Source organism: Theropithecus gelada, chromosome 12, assembly GCF_003255815.1.
Source record: "Theropithecus gelada isolate Dixy chromosome 12, Tgel_1.0, whole genome shotgun sequence".
NCBI classification, from domain to species: Eukaryota; Metazoa; Chordata; class Mammalia; order Primates; family Cercopithecidae; genus Theropithecus; species Theropithecus gelada.
Genome location: NC_037680.1, coordinates 30,916,590 through 30,938,835, shown reverse-complemented (window position 1 = coordinate 30,938,835; position 22,246 = coordinate 30,916,590). Strand labels below are relative to the sequence as shown.

The window sequence follows — 22,246 nt, the reverse complement described above, 5'->3', positions numbered from 1 at the left end:
GAGCTTGCAGTGAGCTGAGATCCGGCCACTGCACTCCAGCCTGGGCGACAGAGCGAGACTCCGTCTCAAAAAAAAAAAAAAAATCTGACGTTTTGAGAATGCTATGGTTAAAAATCAGTATTCACCTGGGAAGCTAAAAACTTTTACCCAAGTCAGAGATCAGAGTATAGCTTGATAATGAATTCTAGTTGTATTAAAAATGTTTATGAGTGCTTGTATTAATAAAACTGTAGAGGAGTTATGTCATCAGAAAGGGAATGCTTAATTTTGGGACATAGAAACATGGAGTTAGGCAGAATTGCCATGCTATTTAAAAACTTTGTAGGTGCAAAGGTACCTTTTCTCAACAACTCGATTACCTGGCCCTCATGCAGACGTGGCCTTGCCCTAAAGATGAATTCAGACCAGGTACAGGGGCTCACACCTGTAATCCTAGCACTTTTTGAGGCTGGGGTGGGAGGATCGCTTGAGCCCAGGAGTTTGAGACCGACCTGGGCAACATAGGGACACCCCATCTCTACAAAAGAAACAAAATATCCAGGCATGGTGGTGTACACCTGTGATCCCAGCTACTCAGGAGGCTGAGGTGGGTGGATCGCTTGAGCCCGGGAGGTTGAGGCAACAGTGAGCCATGATTGTGATACTGCAATCCAGCGTGGACAACAAGAGTGAGACCTTGTCTCAAAAAAAAAAAAAAAAAAAAGGATTCACATCAGTCATTGCAGCCTGTAACACTCCTTGGGTTGGGATTCCATGCTCCCCAAGTAATCATCTGATTTTAATTCAGCCACCATGTAACATTTCCTCAGGGATAGACTGCACTTGTCTCTCATTTTTAAACATTTGGTCTTATTGTATGTTACTCATTCGCTGTCCTTATTTATGTCTTAGTCATTTCCATGAATTGCCCTCTCTGAGTCCTGTCTATTCTGGGATAGTAGCAGAATTGTTTGTGGATCTGGGAGACTAAGGGCCGTAGACGGAGTTTCGCTCTTGTTGCCCAGGCTGGAGTGTAATGGCATGATCTTGGCTTAGTGCAACCTCTGCCTCCTGGGTTCAAGGGATTCTCCTGCCTCTGCCTCCCAAGTAGCTGGGATTATAGGTATGTGCCACCACGCCCCGCTAATTTTGTATTTTTAGTAGAGATGGAGTTTCACCATGTTGGTCATGTTGGTTGTGAACTCCTGACCTCAGGTGATCCACCCGACACCTCAGCCTCCCAAAGTGCTGGGATTACAGGCATGAGCCACCAATCCGGCCTGGGCCCTAGGTCTTTAAAATGATTCTTAATAACTCACAAAAGGGGCAGGTGGTCATGTCATTTAAGGACCCTAGTGGATTGTATTAAAATGTTTTATTTACTTGATCTTCCTATTTTTGTATAATAGCAGGTGCCTATAGATCATTAGGAATTTCCTCTGGTAAGTGGCAACTATTTGGAAAACATCTACCATTTGAATTATAAAGATCTTACTCTGAGGTGTTATAATCCTCAACATTTATTACTTATAGAATGAATATTAATTCAACATTTATTGAGTACCTTCTTTATGCCAGGAATAGTTGTTGTCACTAGAAATGTAAAGATGATTAATATGTATTCTATATGGTTGAAGATGCCTTCTTAAACTGAGATTAGTGCACATGTAAATAATTAGGATAAGTGGTAGATTAGAGGTAGTGTGGGAAAGCAGGAGAAATTGATTCTACATGGAAAGCTAGACTTTAAAGGATTGGTCTAATTCCCTAAATGGATAATTAGGATAATTCCAGCATTTGGTGATACCACGAGTAGCTGTAGAGAAATGTTTGCTGTGAACATATGTGCAGCTTATGTAGGGAGAATGACTTGAACTTTAGTTTATAGATGCCCTTCAACTTATGATGTAGTTATGTGTCAGTAAACTTGTTGTAAGTTGAAAGTAACTGAAGTCAAAACACATTTATTACATCTAACCTACTGAACATCATAGCTTAGCCTAGCCTGCCTTAAATGTGCTCAACACACTGACGTTAGCCTCCAGTTGGGCAAAACCGTCTGATAGCACAGTATATACTATTATGCAGTACTGGTTGTTTACCCTTGTTATTGCATGGCTGACTGGGAGCTGCAGCTCGCTGCTACTGCCCAGTGTCTTGAGAGTGTCGTACTGGATATCACTAGCCTTGGAAAAGATCAAAATTCAAAATTTGAAGTACAGTTTCTAGTAAATTTTTATCTTTTCCTGGGCTAGTAAAACAGGTTAAGAACTCTCTCCTCTTCAGTGCTAGGCACTGCTGTGTGCTATTTTAATTGTTAAACAACCCTGAGTGATAGGTAGTATTTCCCCTATCTTACAATGAAGAAACTTAAGGTCAGAGAAATAATAAAAGTCATTTGCTCAAGGTCTTATAATACCATTAATATTTCCTTCAATTATCTGTTTCTATGTAGTAAGCCACTCTAATTTTATGACTTAAAGCAATGATTTATAATTTTTCATGTTTCTTATGAGTCGGCTGAGCTCAGCTAGGAAGTTCTACCTTGGGGAGTCTCCTTTGGTTGCAGTCAGATAGCAGCTAAAATTAGAATACTCTGTAGGTTCAACCAGGCTGCATAGCCAAGATGGCTTCTTTACTTGTCTGTCTGTCATCTCAACTAGAATGGCTGGAAGAGATAGGGACTGACTGGTCATCCCTTTCAACAGGGTCTCACCACATGATCAACTTGGGCTTACTCATTAAAAGGCACAGCAGTCTTGGACTTGCTATATGGTATCTGACTTACCGCAGGAGGACTTGTCCAAGACGGCCAGGCAGCAACTGCAATGTTTCTGATGATTTAGGCTCAGAAATCATGCCTGGTCATTTCTGCTGCATCTGTGGGTTAAAAGTAAGTCACAGGGCCAGCCCAGATTCAAGAGGAGGCGGCTACATAATGGCATGACTATCCAGAGGCCATCTTGGACACTAGTTTCTTCCACATGCTGTGCTGTCTTTGCGGATTGCTTTCAGACGGCCTGGAAATAGATGGGTCTTACAAGTGCCTGGCTGAAATGTGAAGAGGGTGCAAGAAAACATCTGGGGAACGTGAATGTTTGAAAGAAGACCCAAGGAAGAGGAGTCATTGAAAAAAAATGAATGACTAGAGACAGGAAGAAAACTTGGAGAAAGTGGTGCCACAGAAGCCAAACGGGGGGAGGGAGTCACTGCCACCATAGCCATAGGTTCTTAGATTTGTTTTTCATGTTACAGTGGCCCTGTGGTTTTAAGGTACTCATAAATTACAATTACCCATTTAAAAAATGGTCCTTTTTTCCTTCCCACTCATTCCACTCCACATACACGTACCCAGTTGATGCCTGAATTTCCTGTTAGAACCTCATTGACGTAATCCATTGTGAAACATTTGTACTTTAAGTCATTTGTAGATCGTTGTGATTATATTTGGTTTACTTTACTGAGAGTAGGCTTGCCTAGGAGTAGAGGAAATGTAGTGCTGTGACTTTCTAGAGAGGAGGTTGGAAAGATGAGAGTTGTCTCTAGAATAATGGCAATGGGGAAGGTGAGTATAATGGCACACTTCTGGTGGTCTTGCTAGGATGTTCTTTTGACTTCCAAGAAAGTATAAAGTGCCATGCACTGAATTATGCCATAGATAGAAGGGTGAAATACAGAATTTATTTTTGTCTATAATCGAATTAATCTTTTTTCTCCTTTTTTGAAGGAAAAATCACTGGTGTTTTCTCTATTTCAGAGCACAAAGTTATCATTGTTGGGCTGGATAATGCAGGGAAAACTACCATTCTTTACCAATTGTAAGTATTAACTGTCTTAAAAATTATTTTATTTCTAGTTACTTTTTTGGCCTGGGTGATATTCGATCAATGAATGCAGTAAGAAATTACATGAAACCTAAGTTACCCTGTAAGAAAGCAGGTTGACTATAAACCTGGAGCCAAATCTCAGCAATACTTTGTAGAAAGCAAAAAATTTGTATGATATTGAGCATATAGTTGGCATTGAGCCGTCCGCTTGTTTTGTACTAAAACTCTTTTGTTTGTAGAAAGTAGAAAAATATGGCTGGGTGCAGTGGCTCACATCTTTATCCCAACACTTTGGGTGGCAGAGGTGGGAGGATTGCTTAAAGCCAGGACTTTGAGAAACTGCTTGGGCCACGTAGTGGTACGCCATCTCTTTATAAGATATATATATATATATACACATATATTTTAAAATTAGCTGGATGTAGTGGTGCACACCTGTAGTTCCAGCTACTCAGGAGACTGAGGTGGGAAGATTGCTTGATCCTATTGAGGAGGTCAAGGCTGCAGTGAACCTCATGCCGCTGATTATGTATGATCATGCCACTGCACTCCGGCCTGGGTAACATTTGAAAAAAGAAAGTAGAAAAATATTTGTTTTTACAGTTTCCTGGAATGATCTAGTATATGCCAGATAGCCTAAGACCTAGTTCTAGCCCTGTTTAAACCCTCACTCATGTTGTAAACTAGTGGGAAAAAGATATTTAGGTATAAATTATAAAAGTTTATGCTGATTTGTCCTTGATTAAAAAATTGTTCAAGCAAGTTAGCTTCCGTGCTAATTGTAAAATATATATAAACTTTTTCCCCCAGTTCTATGAATGAAGTTGTACATACATCTCCTACAATAGGAAGTAATGTAGAAGAGATAGTGATTAATAATACACGTTTCCTAATGTGGGATATTGGTGGCCAAGAATCTCTTCGTTCTTCCTGGAACACTTACTATACTAACACAGAGGTAATGTTTCTTATAATATTTAATGCTTGGAAAACAGAATGCTTGGAAAACATCTAGATTTGAGCCCTTATAGTTAATCTTTTTGAAATATCACAGTATGTTAATATAGAGAGAGTTTAAGCAGAGTAAAATCTTTGATTTCCTATTCCAGGGTCATTGTTCAATATGTCCACTATCATTGAACCTCTATAGGGAGAATTGGTGGTTAATTATGTTTTGATTGTGTATTGATCCCAGAACTTGTCTTTAGTAGTTTTTTTTTTGTTTCAAATGACTTCCATCTCATAGTTTATAATTTCATTTCTCTCTATTTATGTTTGACTGAGTTTAGCTCACCAAATGAGAGGGTTTTGGTGATTTGAGTCCTAGCCAGTTTTACTATTTTCTTTTACAAAACACAATTGCACATTAAATAATTGTTTTTCTTTTCATTATAAGGCATTTTAGACGTAATCATGTCTTTTAGTTCACACATTATTTTCCAAAGGAAATTTCAGACCTTTGACATTTAAGTGCTTCATTGCATAGACCTGTGAATTAAAAGACTGACAATTGTTTTCGTAGTATTCATTATAAGTTAATAAAGCTGGTTTATATGTATGGAAAGCTGACTTTTAAGTCATTAAGAAACCATTAAGTGTATCTAACAACCTGATTTCCCAACACTACATTAGGCATTTAATCTTTTTTTTTTATAAGGGAAGTTATGTGTGATTATAAAGGTATATATGCTACTGTATACATAATGCTATAGGTTTCAAATTCATGCCAACACTCTGAAAATTAACAGCTTTCTTAAAATACCTTGGAATAAAATGGGCCTTACAGTGATAAAGTCACCTATCAGTAAGCTGTCAAGTGAGAGGGGAGGTAAAGTCGCAGTTCTCTCATACATCTGCCTTTTGGTTGATGAAGTCTGAAGAATAGAAAAGATCCAGAAAATCGTAAGAGTTTATTTAAAAATTAAGATCTAGGTCCAAAAAATAAATAGTGCATGTTACTCATAGGCGGTCAGAACCAACTTGGGCATCGTAAATGCTATCATAAAGTGAGTAAGTTAAATCTCCATCTGTTCCTGCTGATCTGTTGCTTTTGGGTGCTCACAGAGTTGAGGAAGCAGTGCGATGGAGCTCAGTCCTGCACAGCAATCACAAGTCTTTCATTGCACCTTCTGATCCCAGTCTCATCAGTTCATGAAGGGGTTGTGCTTGCAGGTAGCAGGTGATACTTATGTAAGGAAGAGAGCTTGTTTTTAGATAGAGATTTATTCTTGCAGTTGGTTGATTTTTTTTTTTAAATTGATTTCTTTAACTGTCACATTACTTTACTCCCATACCCATGCCCTTTTAGGATTTCAGATTGATATTAACAAATAATATCTACCTGGAAGTAATAAATTCAGGATCATATTGTATGTTTTTCTTACTGATTTGTAGTGCAAATAGATGGATATAGGCCCATTAGCATTCAAGATACTGAAAACAGACATGCGTTATATATATTAGTTGGAATGTTAGTATCATATTCTCTTTTCTCCAAAAATTAGTAAATATATTAAAATCGATCAGACCTTTTGGCTTCACAATGTATAGGTAGCTCTGATTTTCCAACAATACCATAAGATTCCAATTTCTTGATATTAATAGCCTGTATATCAAATAAACACATAAATTTTACAGATACCAAATTATGTAATCACTAATAATTTTTTTGTAATTATTTTAGTTTGTAATAGTTGTTGTGGACAGTACAGACAGAGAGAGGATTTCTGTAACTAGAGAAGAGCTCTATAAAATGTTAGCGCATGAGGTAAGTAAGTAGTCTTTTTACATTAGATATGGGGAAGGGTATGTGAATCGCTATTTTGTTTTCTAGTTTCTCATGAGGGTGCTATCAATTTTAAATTTTTAAAAATAATTAGTTATTTGCTGGCCACGCCTGCTTGATTATTTTGACATCTCCCAATTTGGAATGTATCTGGAAGCAGCAGAAAGATTATGAAGTAAGTTGCAGAACTTTATTTCAGTTATCCTAGATACATTTGGTTTCACAATTTTCCTGGGCAAAAGTAAGTGCTATAAGTGGCTTTCATTTTGCATTTTGAATAGATTAATTATACAGAGGATTATCATTGGAAATGAGATTTTAAAGTACCTGTATGCTTAGCAATTCTTGATTGTTACTCAGCAGACTAATATTTAAATGTAATTGCTGTTAGATTTCTCTAATACTGTCCCTTTGACTAAACAAAACTAGATGACTAGCCACATTTTCTTAGTCCTTGAAAAATACCGGCCGGGCACAGTGGCTCACTCCTGTAATCACAGCACTTTAGGAGACGGAGGTGGGAGGATCACTTGAACCCAGGAGTTCAAGACCAGCTGAACAACATGGCAAGACCCCATCTCTACGAAAAATAAACAAAATTAGCCAGGTGTGGTGGCATGCACCTGTAGTCCCAGCTACTTGAGAGACTGAAGCAAGTGGATTGCTTGAGCCCAGGAGGTCAAGGCTACAGTGAGCTGTTCTTGCCAGTGCACTCCAGCCTGAATGACAGAGTGAGACCCTGTCTCAAAAAATATAATTAAATTAAAAATAAATAAGTAGAAATAAAAATAGATTTAAAAATTAAGTTTTTTAAATAGAAAAATATTACAATAATGTAAGTTTAAAAAACAATAATATAGTCAACTTCATAACTATAATATTATAGTGTTTATATAGTATTTAGTAAAATTGCGTATTTTTGGATATTGCAGAAGCTACTTTCTCAACTCATTTATAGATAGGAATAGAAAAAATATTTAGATATGTAGAGTTTTTTTATTTCAGTGGAATTTTTTGCAAAGCTTAGGAAAACGAGTATCTTTGTAGTGAAGTTTTATGTTAATTTTATTATTGATTTGATGATCTGCTTTTGAGATTTGCTTTAAGAATTTTGTGTATTTCCATGAAAAAATGCTCATCATCACTGGCCATCAGAGAAATGCAAATCAAAACCACAATGAGATACCATCTCACACCAGTTAGAATGGCGATCATTCAAAAGTCAGGAAACAACAGGTGCTGGAGAGGATGTGGAGAAATAGGAACACTTTTACACTGTTGGTAGGATTGTAAACTAGTTCAACCATTGTGGAAAACAGTATGGCGATTCCTCAAGGATCTAGAACTAGATGTACCATATGACCCAGCCATCCCATTACTGGGTATATACCCAAAGGATTATAAATCATGGTGCTATAAAGACACATGCACACGTATGTTTATTGCGGCACTATTCACAATAGCAAAGACTTGGAATCAACCCAAATGTCCATCAGTGACAGATTGGATTAAGAAAATGTGGCATATATACACCATGGAATACTGTGCGCCATAAAAAAGGATGAGTTTGTGTCCTTTGTAGGGACATGGATGCAGCTGGAAACCATCGTTCTTAGCAAACTATCACAAGAACAGAAAACCAAACACTGCATGATCTCTTTCATAGGTGGGAACTGAACAATGAGATCACTTGGACTCAGGAAGGGGAACATCACACACCGGTGCCTATCATGGGGAGTGGGGAGGGGGGAGGGATTGCATTGGGAGTTATACCTGATGTAAATGACGAGTTGATGGGTGCTGACGAGTTGATGGGTGCAGCACACCAACATGGCACAAGTATACATATGTAACAAACCTGCACATTATGCACATGTACCCTAGAACTTAAAAGTATAATAATAATAAATAAATTTAAAAAAAAAAGAATTTTGTGTATTTCAGGCAACCTTTCAGGGCTTTAGGGAACCAAACCTAGTAAAGTAGTTTTGTAAGTTGAGGTTCGTCATTTCCTTATGACCACTAAGATGCACCTTTTCCTATTTTGGACTCTTAATTCCGGCAGCTGTGTTTAAACCTCGTGGAGGTTTACAGAAATACATCTTGCCATTCTGTGTTCATTTGCCAAATTCCATTTCTAGTTGGGATACAAGCAATAAGCCATAACAGAGGCAGAAGACAAAGGTTTTTTGTTTTTTCTTTTCTTTTCAACTTCATATTTTGCAAAAATGCAGCCTTTTTCAGTTTATTCCAAAGGGTGGTTTTATGAAGAGTTTGGAAAAAGGAAAATTGATACAAATGTTGTCTCTGGGCTATATCTTTTACTTTGTTAACAGGTAGTCACCCTATCTGATTTTTACTCTAATTGGCCAATATGCAGCAGGATCAGTATATGAAGAGCCCAGTAGCAGGGTTCAAAGTCTTTGATTTTTACTAGCTGAGGGCATTAACTTACATAGGTCACTTAACCTTATCTGTTATGGGTGAGTACACTGGGGCCCAGAAAGGTTATGTGACTTGACTAGCTTTTTAAGATCTAGGTTTTGAACTTGAGTATTCTCATTCAGACTCTTTATTAGCAGAAGAAAAAAGAAGACATAAGTAGGGCCTAGTTGGAAAGTGAAAGGAGACTGAATGAGGAGATGACCAGAGAAGAAAGGAATTACAGATGAAGTTGGGAGTTTGAGCAAGCTACTCAGTAGGGTCAAGAAGAGCCAAACAGGCAGAGTTCTGGAGAGAGACAAATGGATCAAAGAGTGAGAATGTGTGAGTGAAAAATAAATGTAGACATGATGTTACTTGGATGTTTCATACATACTACATAAACCAACAAAATCTTATTGTCATTGCTGATAACGATTCTTTACATTATTGCAAAATACAAAGCTAAAAATTTTAAAATAATTTTCAAAGTTTTATCATAAATGAAGTGTTCAACTTTAAAACTCATTAATTTTAAAATGGTTCCAAACACCAAAGTCTGAAATTTTATTCAGAGTGATTCAACTTCTAGGAGTTACCTTCACAAATGAAGTGTTTTTGCTGCTGTTGTTGTTGTTGTTGTTTTGTTATGGAGTGTCACTCTGTTGCCCAGGCCAGAGTGCAGTGGCACCATATCGGCTCACTGCAACCTCCGTCTTCTGGGTTCAAGCAATTCTTCTGCCTCAGCCTCCCGAGTAGCTGAGATTACAGGCGCCCACCACCACACCCAGCTAATTTTTTAATATTTTTAGTAGAGACGAGGTTTCACCTTGTTGGCCAGGCTGGTCTCAAACTCCTGATCTCAAGTGATTTGCCCACCGCAGCCTCCCAAAGTGCTGGGATTACAGGCGTAAGCCACTGCGCCCAGCCCGCAAATGAAGTTTTAAGAAACAAATTGACAACTATGTATGCTATATAGAAGATGCTAAGTAAATATGTCTTGCAATTGCTGTTATTCATCTCCTTGATAAAACTAAAATATATCTTAGACTAAAAATTTGTAGCAGAAATGGTTTTAAAGTGTTTGAAATGGCTTATGTACAAAAGATCACCATTGTTCACCTTATACTTTGACCCCTTGTTAAGTCGAGTTGATGAACAGCCTTAATTTAATGTATCTATTTTCTACTGTTCTAATGTATACATATTTGGTTTTGGGGTTATATAATAGAAAGCAAATGAAGATTTTCTTCTCTTTCTAAATATTTAAAAATTGATAAAATAACTTCTTAAAAGTCAAGAACTCTAAAGTTTGAAACTTTGAGATCTAGAAAAATTGATTTAAGGTATTTGGAGACCTTTTATTAAATGGCTTTGTTTTTTGTATTTTTCAATTTTCAGTTTAGGGGCTTCTACAAATAATTTCATCATTAAGAATGAATACAAATTACTTATAATAATATAAACTATGTGTCGTAACTTGTGCCAAGTATTTGTCAGAAGGTTGTTCTTTCAACATGTCAACATTAGCAAACTTGACCTATATAAGACTTCAGCACACACTAGCAAGACATACTGAAACTGAGAAGATAGAAAGATAGGAATTAAATCCCATGGAAAGTCCATCTACTTATTGACTCAGCCACATAACAACTATTGATAATGGTTTCTTTTATTTGTGTTTTTTTGAGACAAAGTCTTACTCTGTCACCCAGGCTGGAGTGCAGCAACACTATCTTGGCTCACTGCAACCTCCACCTCCTGGGTTCAAGCGATTTTCATCACTCAGCCTCCCAAGTAGCTGAGAGTACAGGTGTACACCACTACACCTTGCTGATTTTTATGTTTTCAGTTGAAACGGGGTTTCGCCCTTTTGGCCAGGCTGGTTTCAAACTTCTGGCTTCAAGACATCCCCCACCTTGGCCTTCCAAAGTGCTGGGATTACCGGTGTGAGACACCACGCCCAGCTGATTAATGGTTTCATTTTCTGTTTAGGAGAAAAGAAAAAATATTTACTGTATATCCTTGATAATTACTATATGTATACAAGTTATACTTTATCTCAATTGTGAACATTGTAGCAGTATTCCTTTCTGACCATACTTACTCAGATAACTGTATAAACTGTGGTAGCATTACTAGCTGCCATCCTGCAGAGGGCACTGTAATTAAAGTCAGTCCTGATTTTTTTTTTTTTTTTTTTTTTAAATATGGAGTCTAGCTCTGTCACCCAGGCTGGAGTGCAGTGGTGTGATCTCGGCTCACTGTAAGCTCCATCTCCTGGGTTGACGCCATTCTCCTGCCTCAGCCTCCCAAGTAGCTGGGACTGCAGTGCCCACCACCACGCCTGGCTAATTTTTTTTGTATTTTTAGTAGACACGGGGTTTCACTGTGTTACCCAGGATGGTCTCGATCTCCTGACCTTGTGATCCGCCCGCCTCAGCCTCCCAAAGTGCTGGAATTACAGGCGTGAGCCAACGGGCCTGGCCTAGTCTTGATTGCTATATAAAATGTTTTATGTAACTCCTTTAACCAAATGAAAAATACAAATATACTACTAATGTTTTTATTTGCATCAGAATCATCAAAACTATATTCTAACAAGAGTCATTTTGTATCTGCTGAAGACTTTATTGATTCAAACACATACACACATTATTAAAACCAAAATATCTCAGTAAAATCCCTAAGAAGACAGATGCCATTCAACAGTTGTGAAAACTTGCAAGTGTGGCACCAAAACCTTAGTTTTATATCTTGTAATATATAACAGAATTTTATGAGAATTTCATTTGCTAATTGAGTACATCCTTCATGGATTCTTGGCCCAGTATCCATGTAGGGAATTTAGGATATTTATTAACACCCTAAAATTGTACATAAACTTTAAAAATTTTTGTATATATGCATATGTGCGTTTTCAGGGGAAAGGTCTGTGATTTTAAACAGATTGTCAAGGAAGTCCCTAGCTTTAAAACTGGCAGGTAGAGAGGAGTGGGGCAGGAAAAGACTAAGAACGTGTGGCCTATTTTGTGAATAAAACATTATACCTGTTATTTGGAGTGTGCACAATTATATTTGGAAAAGGGTTTATGCAGTGGCTGTTTTGCTCAGATCAGATACTCAAAAGATAATGAGGAATAAATTCAGAAAGCCTAAAGAACTTGCCTCTGAGTCATAGCATTGAAGCGATAGAACTTCTTATTGGGGAAACTTGGTAAATTTAATGCCACTCCAAGATGGCCATATTACATATTCAAATCTAAGAAATCTTCATGTACAGTGACAGAAATTAGGGTAAATAGGATTGGTTTAGGATAGAACTTCAACTGAGAATTAAGCCCTAAGCTTTAAGGCATATATTGTAATGAATTCATTTATTTCCTATGCAGCTAGAAGGTACTAGCTATGTATGTTACTGAAAGATTTGCAATGTAGTCATTCATCATTTTCTGTGGAGCTTAATTCTCTTGTGGAATCATGATTGGGAAAGGCTGGTTTAGGAGGTTGGAGGGAAGGAAATATACACAAGAGAAATGATTTGAACAACATAGAGATGGCAGTGCCCAAAACTGTGTAGAGAGCAGTAGGATAGGTTGCTAATTACAGCAGAGGACTTATATGGGAGTGATGTAAGGTAAAACAGAAAAGTATAGGCAAGGTAGAATTTTGGAGAGCTCTCAAGTATTAGGCTAAAAGGTAGTTCTTTGCCATTTAAGCCTAATTTTGGATTTAGGGGGTGGGTAGTATGTATACTGGAAAACATGACTGTTAAATACAGCACTTAGGACCATAAAAAATGGTAGTCTAAGACTACAAGAAATATGTAAACACATACAAGTATAAAAAATGTGTTATCAGCCTATGCGCTATGAGATGCTTTTATGTCACATAGTTGAGAAATACTTGTTTACTAAGATTGTGAAAAAGATTATGTTAATTAAGTTGAAAAATATGTGGAAAATGTATTGGCCTTTACAGTTTTATTTGCTTTAATAGGACCTAAGAAAAGCTGGATTGCTGATTTTTGCTAATAAACAAGATGTTAAAGAATGCATGACTGTAGCAGAAATCTCCCAGTTTTTGAAGCTAACTTCTATTAAAGATCACCAGTGGCATATCCAGGCATGCTGTGCTCTAACTGGCGAGGGGTAAGAAGTCTTCCTCTTAGATGTTATCGAACTTGTATTTTGCTTAGAAACATGTATATCTTCTTTAAACTCCTAAATATTTAAGGCTATTGTGTACAAAACATCGTAAGGGACAGACGTAAGCTGTAGTTCATGTCTATAATCAGAGACTTTTTAGGGTGGTTCTGTAAATAGTAAAACAACGTAAACATAATACACATAAACCTACTGAACATGTAAGCATGTAGCTGTTAAAATTGCTGTAGTAGCTCAGAGAAACGGGAGTATCAGTGAGAGCTGGAGAAGTTAGGAAATACATTTTACGATGATAGTGAAACTGAAGACCTGACACTTGCTGAGCATGTCCTGTGTCTGGAGTGCTTTCCATATAGTGCTTCATTTAATCCCCATAACAGTCCTACAGAGTAATTGTTTGTAAGTGATATTTTATGCATAAAGAAGCTCAAATCAAAGATAATTCATGTCTGAGACTACTTTGGGGTTACTGACTGTTGGAACTGATGCACTTAAACAAACGAAGGATTGAGGGAATTGGAGAGAGTGTAGCAGTGATTGGTCCTTGGTTCTGGAATGATAGGTGTTGGAAGAGAAGTGTGTGCCTAGAGTAGAAATTTGCCCTGTCTAGTGCCCACAGTTGAAAGTATTTCAAGAAGGAAGTGGTGTGGTCGGCATTGTCAAATCTAAGGTCAAGGACCAGGAGATGGAGGATGCCACTGAATTAACAACAAATGAATGTATTCAACCATTTTGTCAGAACAAATTCTGTGCATTGGGAAAGTGGGCATGAGGTAAGTGTAGTTTAAAGAGGAGGTTGATTTTAGGAAGCAAAAATAGCTTTATAAACTCTTGAGTGTGGCAGATGAAATAGAGGAGGTTGGAAATAGGATAAAAAGCCAAAAGAAGGATAAAAATAAAGTACAATTTTTGTTGTTGTTTTTCCAAAATATGGTGGATCTGTATATACAGTCATGCACCCTATAATGATGTTTTGGTCAGTGATAGACCACATATATGACGGTGGTCCCATAAAATTAAAATACTGTATGTTTACAATAACCTGTTCTATTTTTAGATATGTTTCAGTACAAAAGTTCTTACTGTTGGGTTATGGTCATCTACAGAATTTAGTACAGTAACATGCTATGTAGGTGTGTAGCCTGGGAGCACCAGGCTGTATAGCACGGAGCCTAGGTGCATACTAGACTGTACCATCTAGGTTTGTGTAAGTACACTCTGTGATGTTCACACAGTGATGAAATCACCTGACACATTTCTCAGAATGTATCCCTGTCATTAAATGATGCATGATTGCATTTAAAAGCAGAGGAAAAAAGAAATAAGCGATAAAGGATTCTAAATAGAGGTCTTAAGTTTGGGGTTCTTGAGGTTTTAGAAAAGGACAAAAGCGTGGGGTATAGATGAATTTGCTCAAGTGGGAGAAATTGTTTTGCTTTCAAGACCAAGATGAAGGGTAAACCAAATATAATGAATTATTGAAGCCAAATCTTAATAGAAGGCACTATTACTGACATTTGGAAGAGCATAATTAGAACCTTAAAAAAGGTTTTTTAATTAAAAAGAAAAACCTGTTCTTTAAAAAAAATCACAGATAATACCAATTATCCATGTATTCATTTAAGTAAAAATATGTTAAATATTTGTCAAATAGTTTAGTATATATATCTTTGTCAAGCAAAAGCATGGATTTATAATATTTGGCAATAAAGACAAGTCATCTAGGATTGACATAGATTTAATTTATATACTTTGATAATTGTATGGAAAATGTATCATTAGTATCAACTCAATTTCATTTTAAAAAGAGGTAAAACAATTTTGTTTTAAAAATAGGAAGGTAATAGATGAGTTTGGTTTTGAGAGAAATGTTCTGTTTTTCTTTTATAGTTCAGCTGCCTTGATCTAAATTATTGGTTTTAGTATGCATTAGCGTTTTGATTCAGTGTATTGGAGATCACAAACTTCGGTGTGTGACTTCATTTGACTCCCACTTTTCCCATTTGCTAACATTGCCAACCTGGATTTCCTCTAACATTGGAAGGATTCTAATCTCAGTGTTGTAAAGATTAATTAAGAGAATGGATGTTAAGTCAGTTTCTAGTTTGCTATTAGGTAACTACTGTTCATTTATCAGTTTGGAGTTAAACAGTCTCTTCATCTATTATTTTTATGTACTATTTCCTGTCAGTAGTTTAAAAGTAACGAATCTAGTCCCAGGAGAAAAGCATGGGACAACCACCCCAAAACAACCATCTATTTACCTCATTGCTGTCTTTTTTCTATTTGTGTCTTCTTTTACATTATTAGACTCATACTTAGCAAAAATCTGAATTGAAAAAAATTTATATTGTAACATAGTTTTTTGTGTCTACAAAAGCTTGTCATAGATAATAGTTAATACTTATTAACAGTTCTTCATTTTATTGTAACTTAATGTGTACAACCATTTCTCTTTTGCTGAACTTTTAGTTTCTTTTACCAGAATGAACATCCTTTTCTGTATTTTGGGTTATGTTCAATTACCAGTTGTTCAGTGATAACTGATGTTACCAATATGAAATTTTATTGCCTTCAAAAGTTTTATATACTTACATTTTATAATACTTATATAACATATTATGTGTATACTTTGTTTTAATAACTACAAAATATATATTTTGTTTAATATTCTGCCATTTGTCATTTATATCATGACATATAATAAAACTATTATAAAATGGTTTTATTGGCCGGGCGCGGTGGCTCAAGCCTGTAATCCCAGCACTTTGGGAGGCCGAGACGGGCGGATCACGAGGTCAGGAGATCGAGACCATCCTGGCTAGCACGGTGAAACCCCGTCTCTACTAAAAAATACAAAAAAAAAAAAAAAAATGGTTTTATTTCCTCCATTTCCTGGTGATGAGAATTATGAAATCATTTTTGAAAGGAAAATTTTAAATATTTCATCATACAAATGTCTTGTAATTTATTTGTTTTCTGTATTTCTAGACAGAAGTTGTTTTTCTATTAAAAGTACTTTAATGAACAGTTTTGTATGTAAGTCTATGTTTATGTCTGATTTTCTTTTTTAGGATACATTTCTGGAAGTAGAAAAAGATTCAGAGTATTGATATTTTAAATATTTTTGATACATATTGCCAGATATATTTTTGACATATGTTGCTTTCTTTGGGCACTCATTGTATAATTATAAAGCTTTTTAAAAGTGTCAGACAGCATTCCAGGGACTAGAGATATAACGGAACCAAAAGAGCACAGATGTATTAGCTGGGCGTGGTGGCACACGCCTTTACTCCCCGCTACTGGGGGGCTGAGGTGGGGAGATCGCTTGAGCCCAGAGGTCATGGCTGCCATTGATTGTGCCATTGCACTCCAGCCTGGGTGACAGAGGGAGACCCTGTCTTAAAAAGAGGAAAGACAGAAAAAGCACAGATGGATTATGTATGAGAATATGGCTTCACTGCAGCAGCCCAAGCACTGAATATTATTGATTTTTAAATCTTTGTTATTTAGCTAAATGAAAAATACTGCCTTTTAGTTTGCTGTTCATAGCTTCTTAGTTCAGAATTTAATCAAATGATTTTGTTTTCTTTATAGGTTGTGCCAAGGACTTGAATGGATGATGTCACGACTTAAGATTAGATGATCTCTACTGACCTCTTCTAAATAGACTTTGTATAAATGAAGTGCTGGACTTTACCTGAAAGCTGCAAAAATTAATGGTTTAGATATATTTATAATAAACTGATTTAAACTTTTTCTATAAGAAGAAAAATTAAGACCACTTATTTGAAAACAAAGATGAAGTCTCACCTTCCAATTTACTTTCTTATTAGTTTTTTCCAAAGTAAGTTATTAAAGCTGTGATTGACGTTTTTCTCATAATGAATCCTCTCAGGACATTGTGTAGCCTGTGGTAAGTACAAAGGGAGAGGAAGACATTTTGAATTTTAAGAGCTTTATTATCAGTATAACCCTCCCTAGTTGAATGTTGTTTTCTTCTTGTTCCATTAAGTCAAAATACAAATCAGCACAGATATTCAGTTTCCAATATTTTAAAATGTAATGTTACTTATGAAAAGTATTTTGCTTAAGGTTGTGTGTGTATTGTGTATATACCTCAAGTTCAAGTTAATGGCATTGATTTATGTTCCAGAGAAAAATAACACAAATATTAATAATATCCTTCGTTATAACCATAATGAGATAAGTATTGGCATTGGTGTTCAGTGCCATTTTATACTTTCTCTCTATGTTCTCTGTATTGTACTAACCAACCTCCCAAATCATTGAGCTGCTTATTTAAAAAAAAAAAGGAAAAGGAAAAAGCATGACATTGCGTATTGATTTTTTGTTGTTGACCAAAATCACAAACATGGAAACACATAATTCAACAGAGTGGGATAGCTATCAGATTCTTGGCTTAGTATTACTAATGGGCAGGATTGTACAATGAGCAACTATCAGATTATTCCTTTCAGTGGTTCTTATGGCATCTAAATTACTGAATAAATTATTAATCCATTAATCAGTGAATCAAATTATGATTAAAATTATCAAATGAATGCTCAGCATTCATTGAAAACTGTTGTGTGAAACATGTCTACCCAGAAAAGTAATATTCTATAAATACTATTAAACAACTTAGCTATATTATTTTTAAGCATTAAATTATACATCAAGGAGTTAAAGTGAATTTCAGAGTAAAAGTAAGGCATGTTTCTGAGCAACATTGATAATTTCTTAATTTGCCAATTTCTTCTTATTTTGGTACTTGGAATATAGTGTGAGATTTTTTATTTCTAAATTTTGTATCATCTATTACATAAATTCATTGACAATTATAAACTGCAAGTGTTTTTTGAATGATTTTAAGAATTTGGTTTAAAAATTGATTGCTACCATGTATTATTTGTACTAAGAAGTAACTTGACCCAAAACACCCTCTCTGTTTGCTTAGGGTATTTTTTTCAATGTCTGAAAGTTAGAGGTATTCCTGTCACAATTGTAAACAAACTTATCCTAAATGTGTTAAAACATATTCTGGGGTACTCTATGTATCTTTCATGCCTTGAAAATCTGAAGGTTAATCCAAACTCACTTGTTTTAGCATATTTAAGAAAAAAAAACAACTACTTTTAATATCAGCCTTTTAAGTTTCATGAAGATTTTGGTGAGGAATAATAGTATATACTTTAAATATTGACAAAACTTTGGAAGTTTTCTTTCTTTAAAATGGGAAATACTCCATATCTAAATCCAGGTCTGGCATGGGAGATCAGTATTTAACATTGAATGTTTTGTATTTTATATTTATAATGTTCAAAATGCAAGCATAACATTTAATCTTTGTCCACATGGTTTTACAAAAGTAAATCTTAAATTACTAAGCTTTTCTCATATGTTCTCATACTTCTTCAAATCACTATAAAGAATTACTTGTTATCTATTAAAAATCTCCTTCACCCAAATCTGTATTACGGTTTCACCAGACAAATATTCTGTGATGTAGCCCAGAAAATCTGCACCTTTTGTCCTTTTTATTTTTTAATTTGAATAATCATGTGCTTAGTCCCTTGGATTACTGCCACATCAGTTTAACACAGTATCAGCACATTACCTTGTCATCAAGATATTGGCTCAGATTTATTCTTAATTGGATGTTTAAAGCATGCACTACCTTGTTACAGTTGGTTTAGTGGATTATTGACTTGACATCATGAGAAGATGTGTAATTTTATACTACATTTATAAAACATGATTTTGTTTTCTACCCTTCAAGGTAAACATTAAAAATAAGGTGGTATTTGTGTACTTGTACATAAAACCAAAATTATAGTTGGGAAAAAATAAATTTATATATGAAAATGTCAAAATCATTTTAACAGTATTATTTTCAGATAAGATGGAGAGGCTGGTGAAAAGTCATATTGGCAATTTGTATGTAGTTTAAGTGGAATTAAGCAAAGGGAGATGCTTTTGGGTTTTTAACATGCCACTTTTGAGTGAAAACATCTCGTGGAGTCATTGTGTTCAGCTCTGAGAAGAACAAAGATTCATACTTCTGTACATGTGGTTGGATTTAAATATCCTGTTTTTGATACTAATTTTGAAAGTTATTTAACTTCTTTTGATATCTGGGCAAAAGTAACCATATGCTATAAGCATTTGAATATGTTTAATTTTGTCATAATAGCATCTGTGAAAGTGTATCTTACACATTATATAGAGGGTTCTTGTTTGAAATTTTCAGTTCTCTTTTATCTTCCCAGTACATCTTGGTCCTCATAATGGGCAAAGCATACAATGAAGGCAGGTGGCTTAGGGGTTATAGTGGGGAAGTGGATAGGGGATTCATTTTCTTATATGACATTTTGCCTTAAGAATATAAAAGTGTTTTAGCACTGCTGACTGGCATTTTTAATATAGGTAGTGAAAATGACTTTAGAAGCATGGGATGAAATAGAGGGAAGAAGAGTTTTTATTTTCTGGCCTTAAAAAGTGCCTAGTAGGTCATTTGAGACCTAGAGAAGTGCACAGAGCTTGAGCAAAGGGATGAAGTCCCTGACTTTCTTTTCCTTTTTGTCTCAGTATATAGTATTAAGATGCCTAGAAACATGACTCTATTGTCCCCTCTTGTATAGGCACTTTATGTTTCTTGCTGTCACTACAGCAACCATATACAGTACAGACAACCTCAAAACCTGTTTATATTAGTGTAAATAGAAAATCTAGATTTCTCTGCAGGCATTTTTGGGAATGTATGTATAATAGGCTCTGCTTTGTATACAGGAGATAGTACCACGTCATCGGTTATCTCCAAACTCCAGTCTTCTCTCAATTGCCCAGTTATATCTTGTCATCAATCCCCTTTTCAAGGCTGGGGAAAGACAAGTTTCTCCATGTAACTTTGACCCCTCCCACTCTCCAAATGTAATCTGGATCTCCTTGCTTTCAAGATCAGCTTCCCCATAGCTCAGGTATCCCCTTCTCTCTTGTGTCTTCATTTACTATCAGTGAAGATATCTCTGTCCTGGAGGTTACTTTAAACTTTCTCTATAACCATTGCTATAGACAATGGTTTCCAAACCAGTAGTTTCTATGCAGCTTTTCTAGTTCCTTGCTATCTTCTCACCACTGACTTGAGGCAGTGATTTGGACTTTGCTCATTAGAGAGCATTATCAGAGATGTGGAGTCCATCAGAAGACCAGCTTGCAGTGTGAATAGCATATAGATGCCAATATTATAATTCTTTATATTTAACATTTTCATGCTTCTTAATTTAACTTCACATGTTGGGAAGTAGATTCAGAAACTTAGGAGAAATACCCAGACTCTGCCACTTCCTTGAGCTACTAGTTAGGCATGGGCGGGATTAAGTTTTATGTGTATTATCTTCCCACTACCAAGAATGGTTATGTTTCACAGAATACCAGTTCAGTTTGAGTTGGAAAAAGATGCCAAACCAAATTTATATATAGCCTATAACCTAAGGGCATTCTTGAAGCTATTGCCCACATCCCATTTTTTAGTTCATGTTTACTTACAAAACAGAGATAAACATTAGATGGCTAAAGGAGTTAGTAATGAAAAGCCTGTCCTTACAAAATAAACCTGTTTAAATGGGCTTTAAAAGACATCAAAATAATCACTTGTCATGCATTGACTGTAAATACAGATAAAGAAATATGTCTTTAAAGCTCCCCTTATACAAAAATAAAACTTCTATATCATGTTCCTTCAAAGAATGTATGATAGTTTATTTTAAGACCATGATAATAGAGTAAAAAGGAAAGAAAGCCAGAAATTAGAATTTTGGATGCTAAAAAGTAACTTTCTAGTTAACCCTAAAGCCCTGTCAAATTGGAAAGAAATGTTCCAGGATACACTTGGATGAGTTATGCAGTATTTCTTATCAATTGTCTAGCCCTTGTGTATTGTTCTGAAAACTAAAGTTTAAATCTTTATGCTGTTACCTGCTAGACATCCCGTTCTTTGGTAAAAAATTCCCATAGTCTATACTCAACAAGTGCCTAAAACTGGATTTGTGTTGATTTTAAGCCCATCTAATAAATTGTATGTATTTTCTATGGTATCGTATGTGCTTGTCTTAACTGATGACACAGCCTAGAGGGTTTCTGTCACAATTTGTGCTTTATTTGAATAAAAAGTCTTTTTTTTCTTTTTCTTTTTCTTTTTTTTTTTTTTTTTGAGACATTGTCTTGCTCTGTCGCCCATGCTGGACTGCAGTGGCGTGATCTCGGTTCACTGCAACCTTCACCTCCCCGGTTCACGCCATTCTCCTGCCTCAGCCTGCCAAGTAGCTGGGACTACAGGCGCCCGCCACCACGCCCGGCTAATTTTTTTGTATTTTTAGTAGAGACGAGTTTCACCGTGTTAGCCAGGATGGTCTCGATCTGCTGACCTCGTGATCCGCCTGCCTTGGCCTCCCAAAGTGCTGGAATTACAGGCGTGAGCCACTGTGCCTGGCCTGAATAAAAAGTCTTGAAATTGACACTCACCTAACCCTCAACAAACCATGACGTAATGAAGCACAAGCCACACCATTTTGTCTCTTTCCTAATACAAATAGTCATGTCCCTGGCATTAGTTCATGCTAAGACTAGAAAACTGAACCCTACTACTGTTTTTTAAAAAACAATTTTAACAGAATATTAAACTGTATGTTTGAAATCATAAGTAAAAGTTTGTTGCTTGCATACGAGTAGCCTCTTGATTCTCATAGTGGTAATTTTGCATCATATCATTTAGATGTTGAGCCATTTGTGCATGTGCATAAGTGCCCAAATTCCTCCTCTTTGTTTAGATTCTACTTACAAATCAGACTAATAGAATCTGAATATATTTATCATATATTCTTCCAGGGTTTTTTTTTTTAACTGACTGTAGAGTGTGGCTGTAAGTTCTGGGGCAAAGCTTGATTGTATTTTCAGTGATGTATAGTTACATTGTTTCATGTTAGAAATCATCGTGCATGGGAAGTAAAATGTGCATATGATTTTAAATTATTGTAATATGTACTATACCCTTCCCCTAAACTTCT

At 35.9% G+C, this 22,246-nt stretch overlaps 1 protein-coding gene across 3 annotated transcripts in view; it reads left to right on the top strand.

Annotated features, from left to right (window-relative positions):
• The window catches only part of ARL5A (ADP ribosylation factor like GTPase 5A), a 31,754-nt gene extending 9,711 nt beyond the window's left edge, over positions 1-22,043 (top strand). For 2 of the 3 annotated variants that reach the window (XM_025404756.1, XM_025404757.1), the window contains exons 2-6: positions 3,737-3,797; positions 4,617-4,764; positions 6,490-6,573; positions 13,012-13,163; positions 16,779-22,043. In XM_025404756.1, the coding sequence (XP_025260541.1) occupies positions 3,737-3,797; positions 4,617-4,764; positions 6,490-6,573; positions 13,012-13,163; positions 16,779-16,827 (494 nt within the window). In that variant the 3' untranslated portion in view covers positions 16,828-22,043. The remainder of the gene's footprint in view (positions 1-3,736; positions 3,798-4,616; positions 4,765-6,489; positions 6,574-13,011; positions 13,164-16,778) is intronic. The other variant, XM_025404758.1, reaches the window with a different exon arrangement.
• The last annotated feature ends 203 nt before the right edge of the window (positions 22,044-22,246 follow it).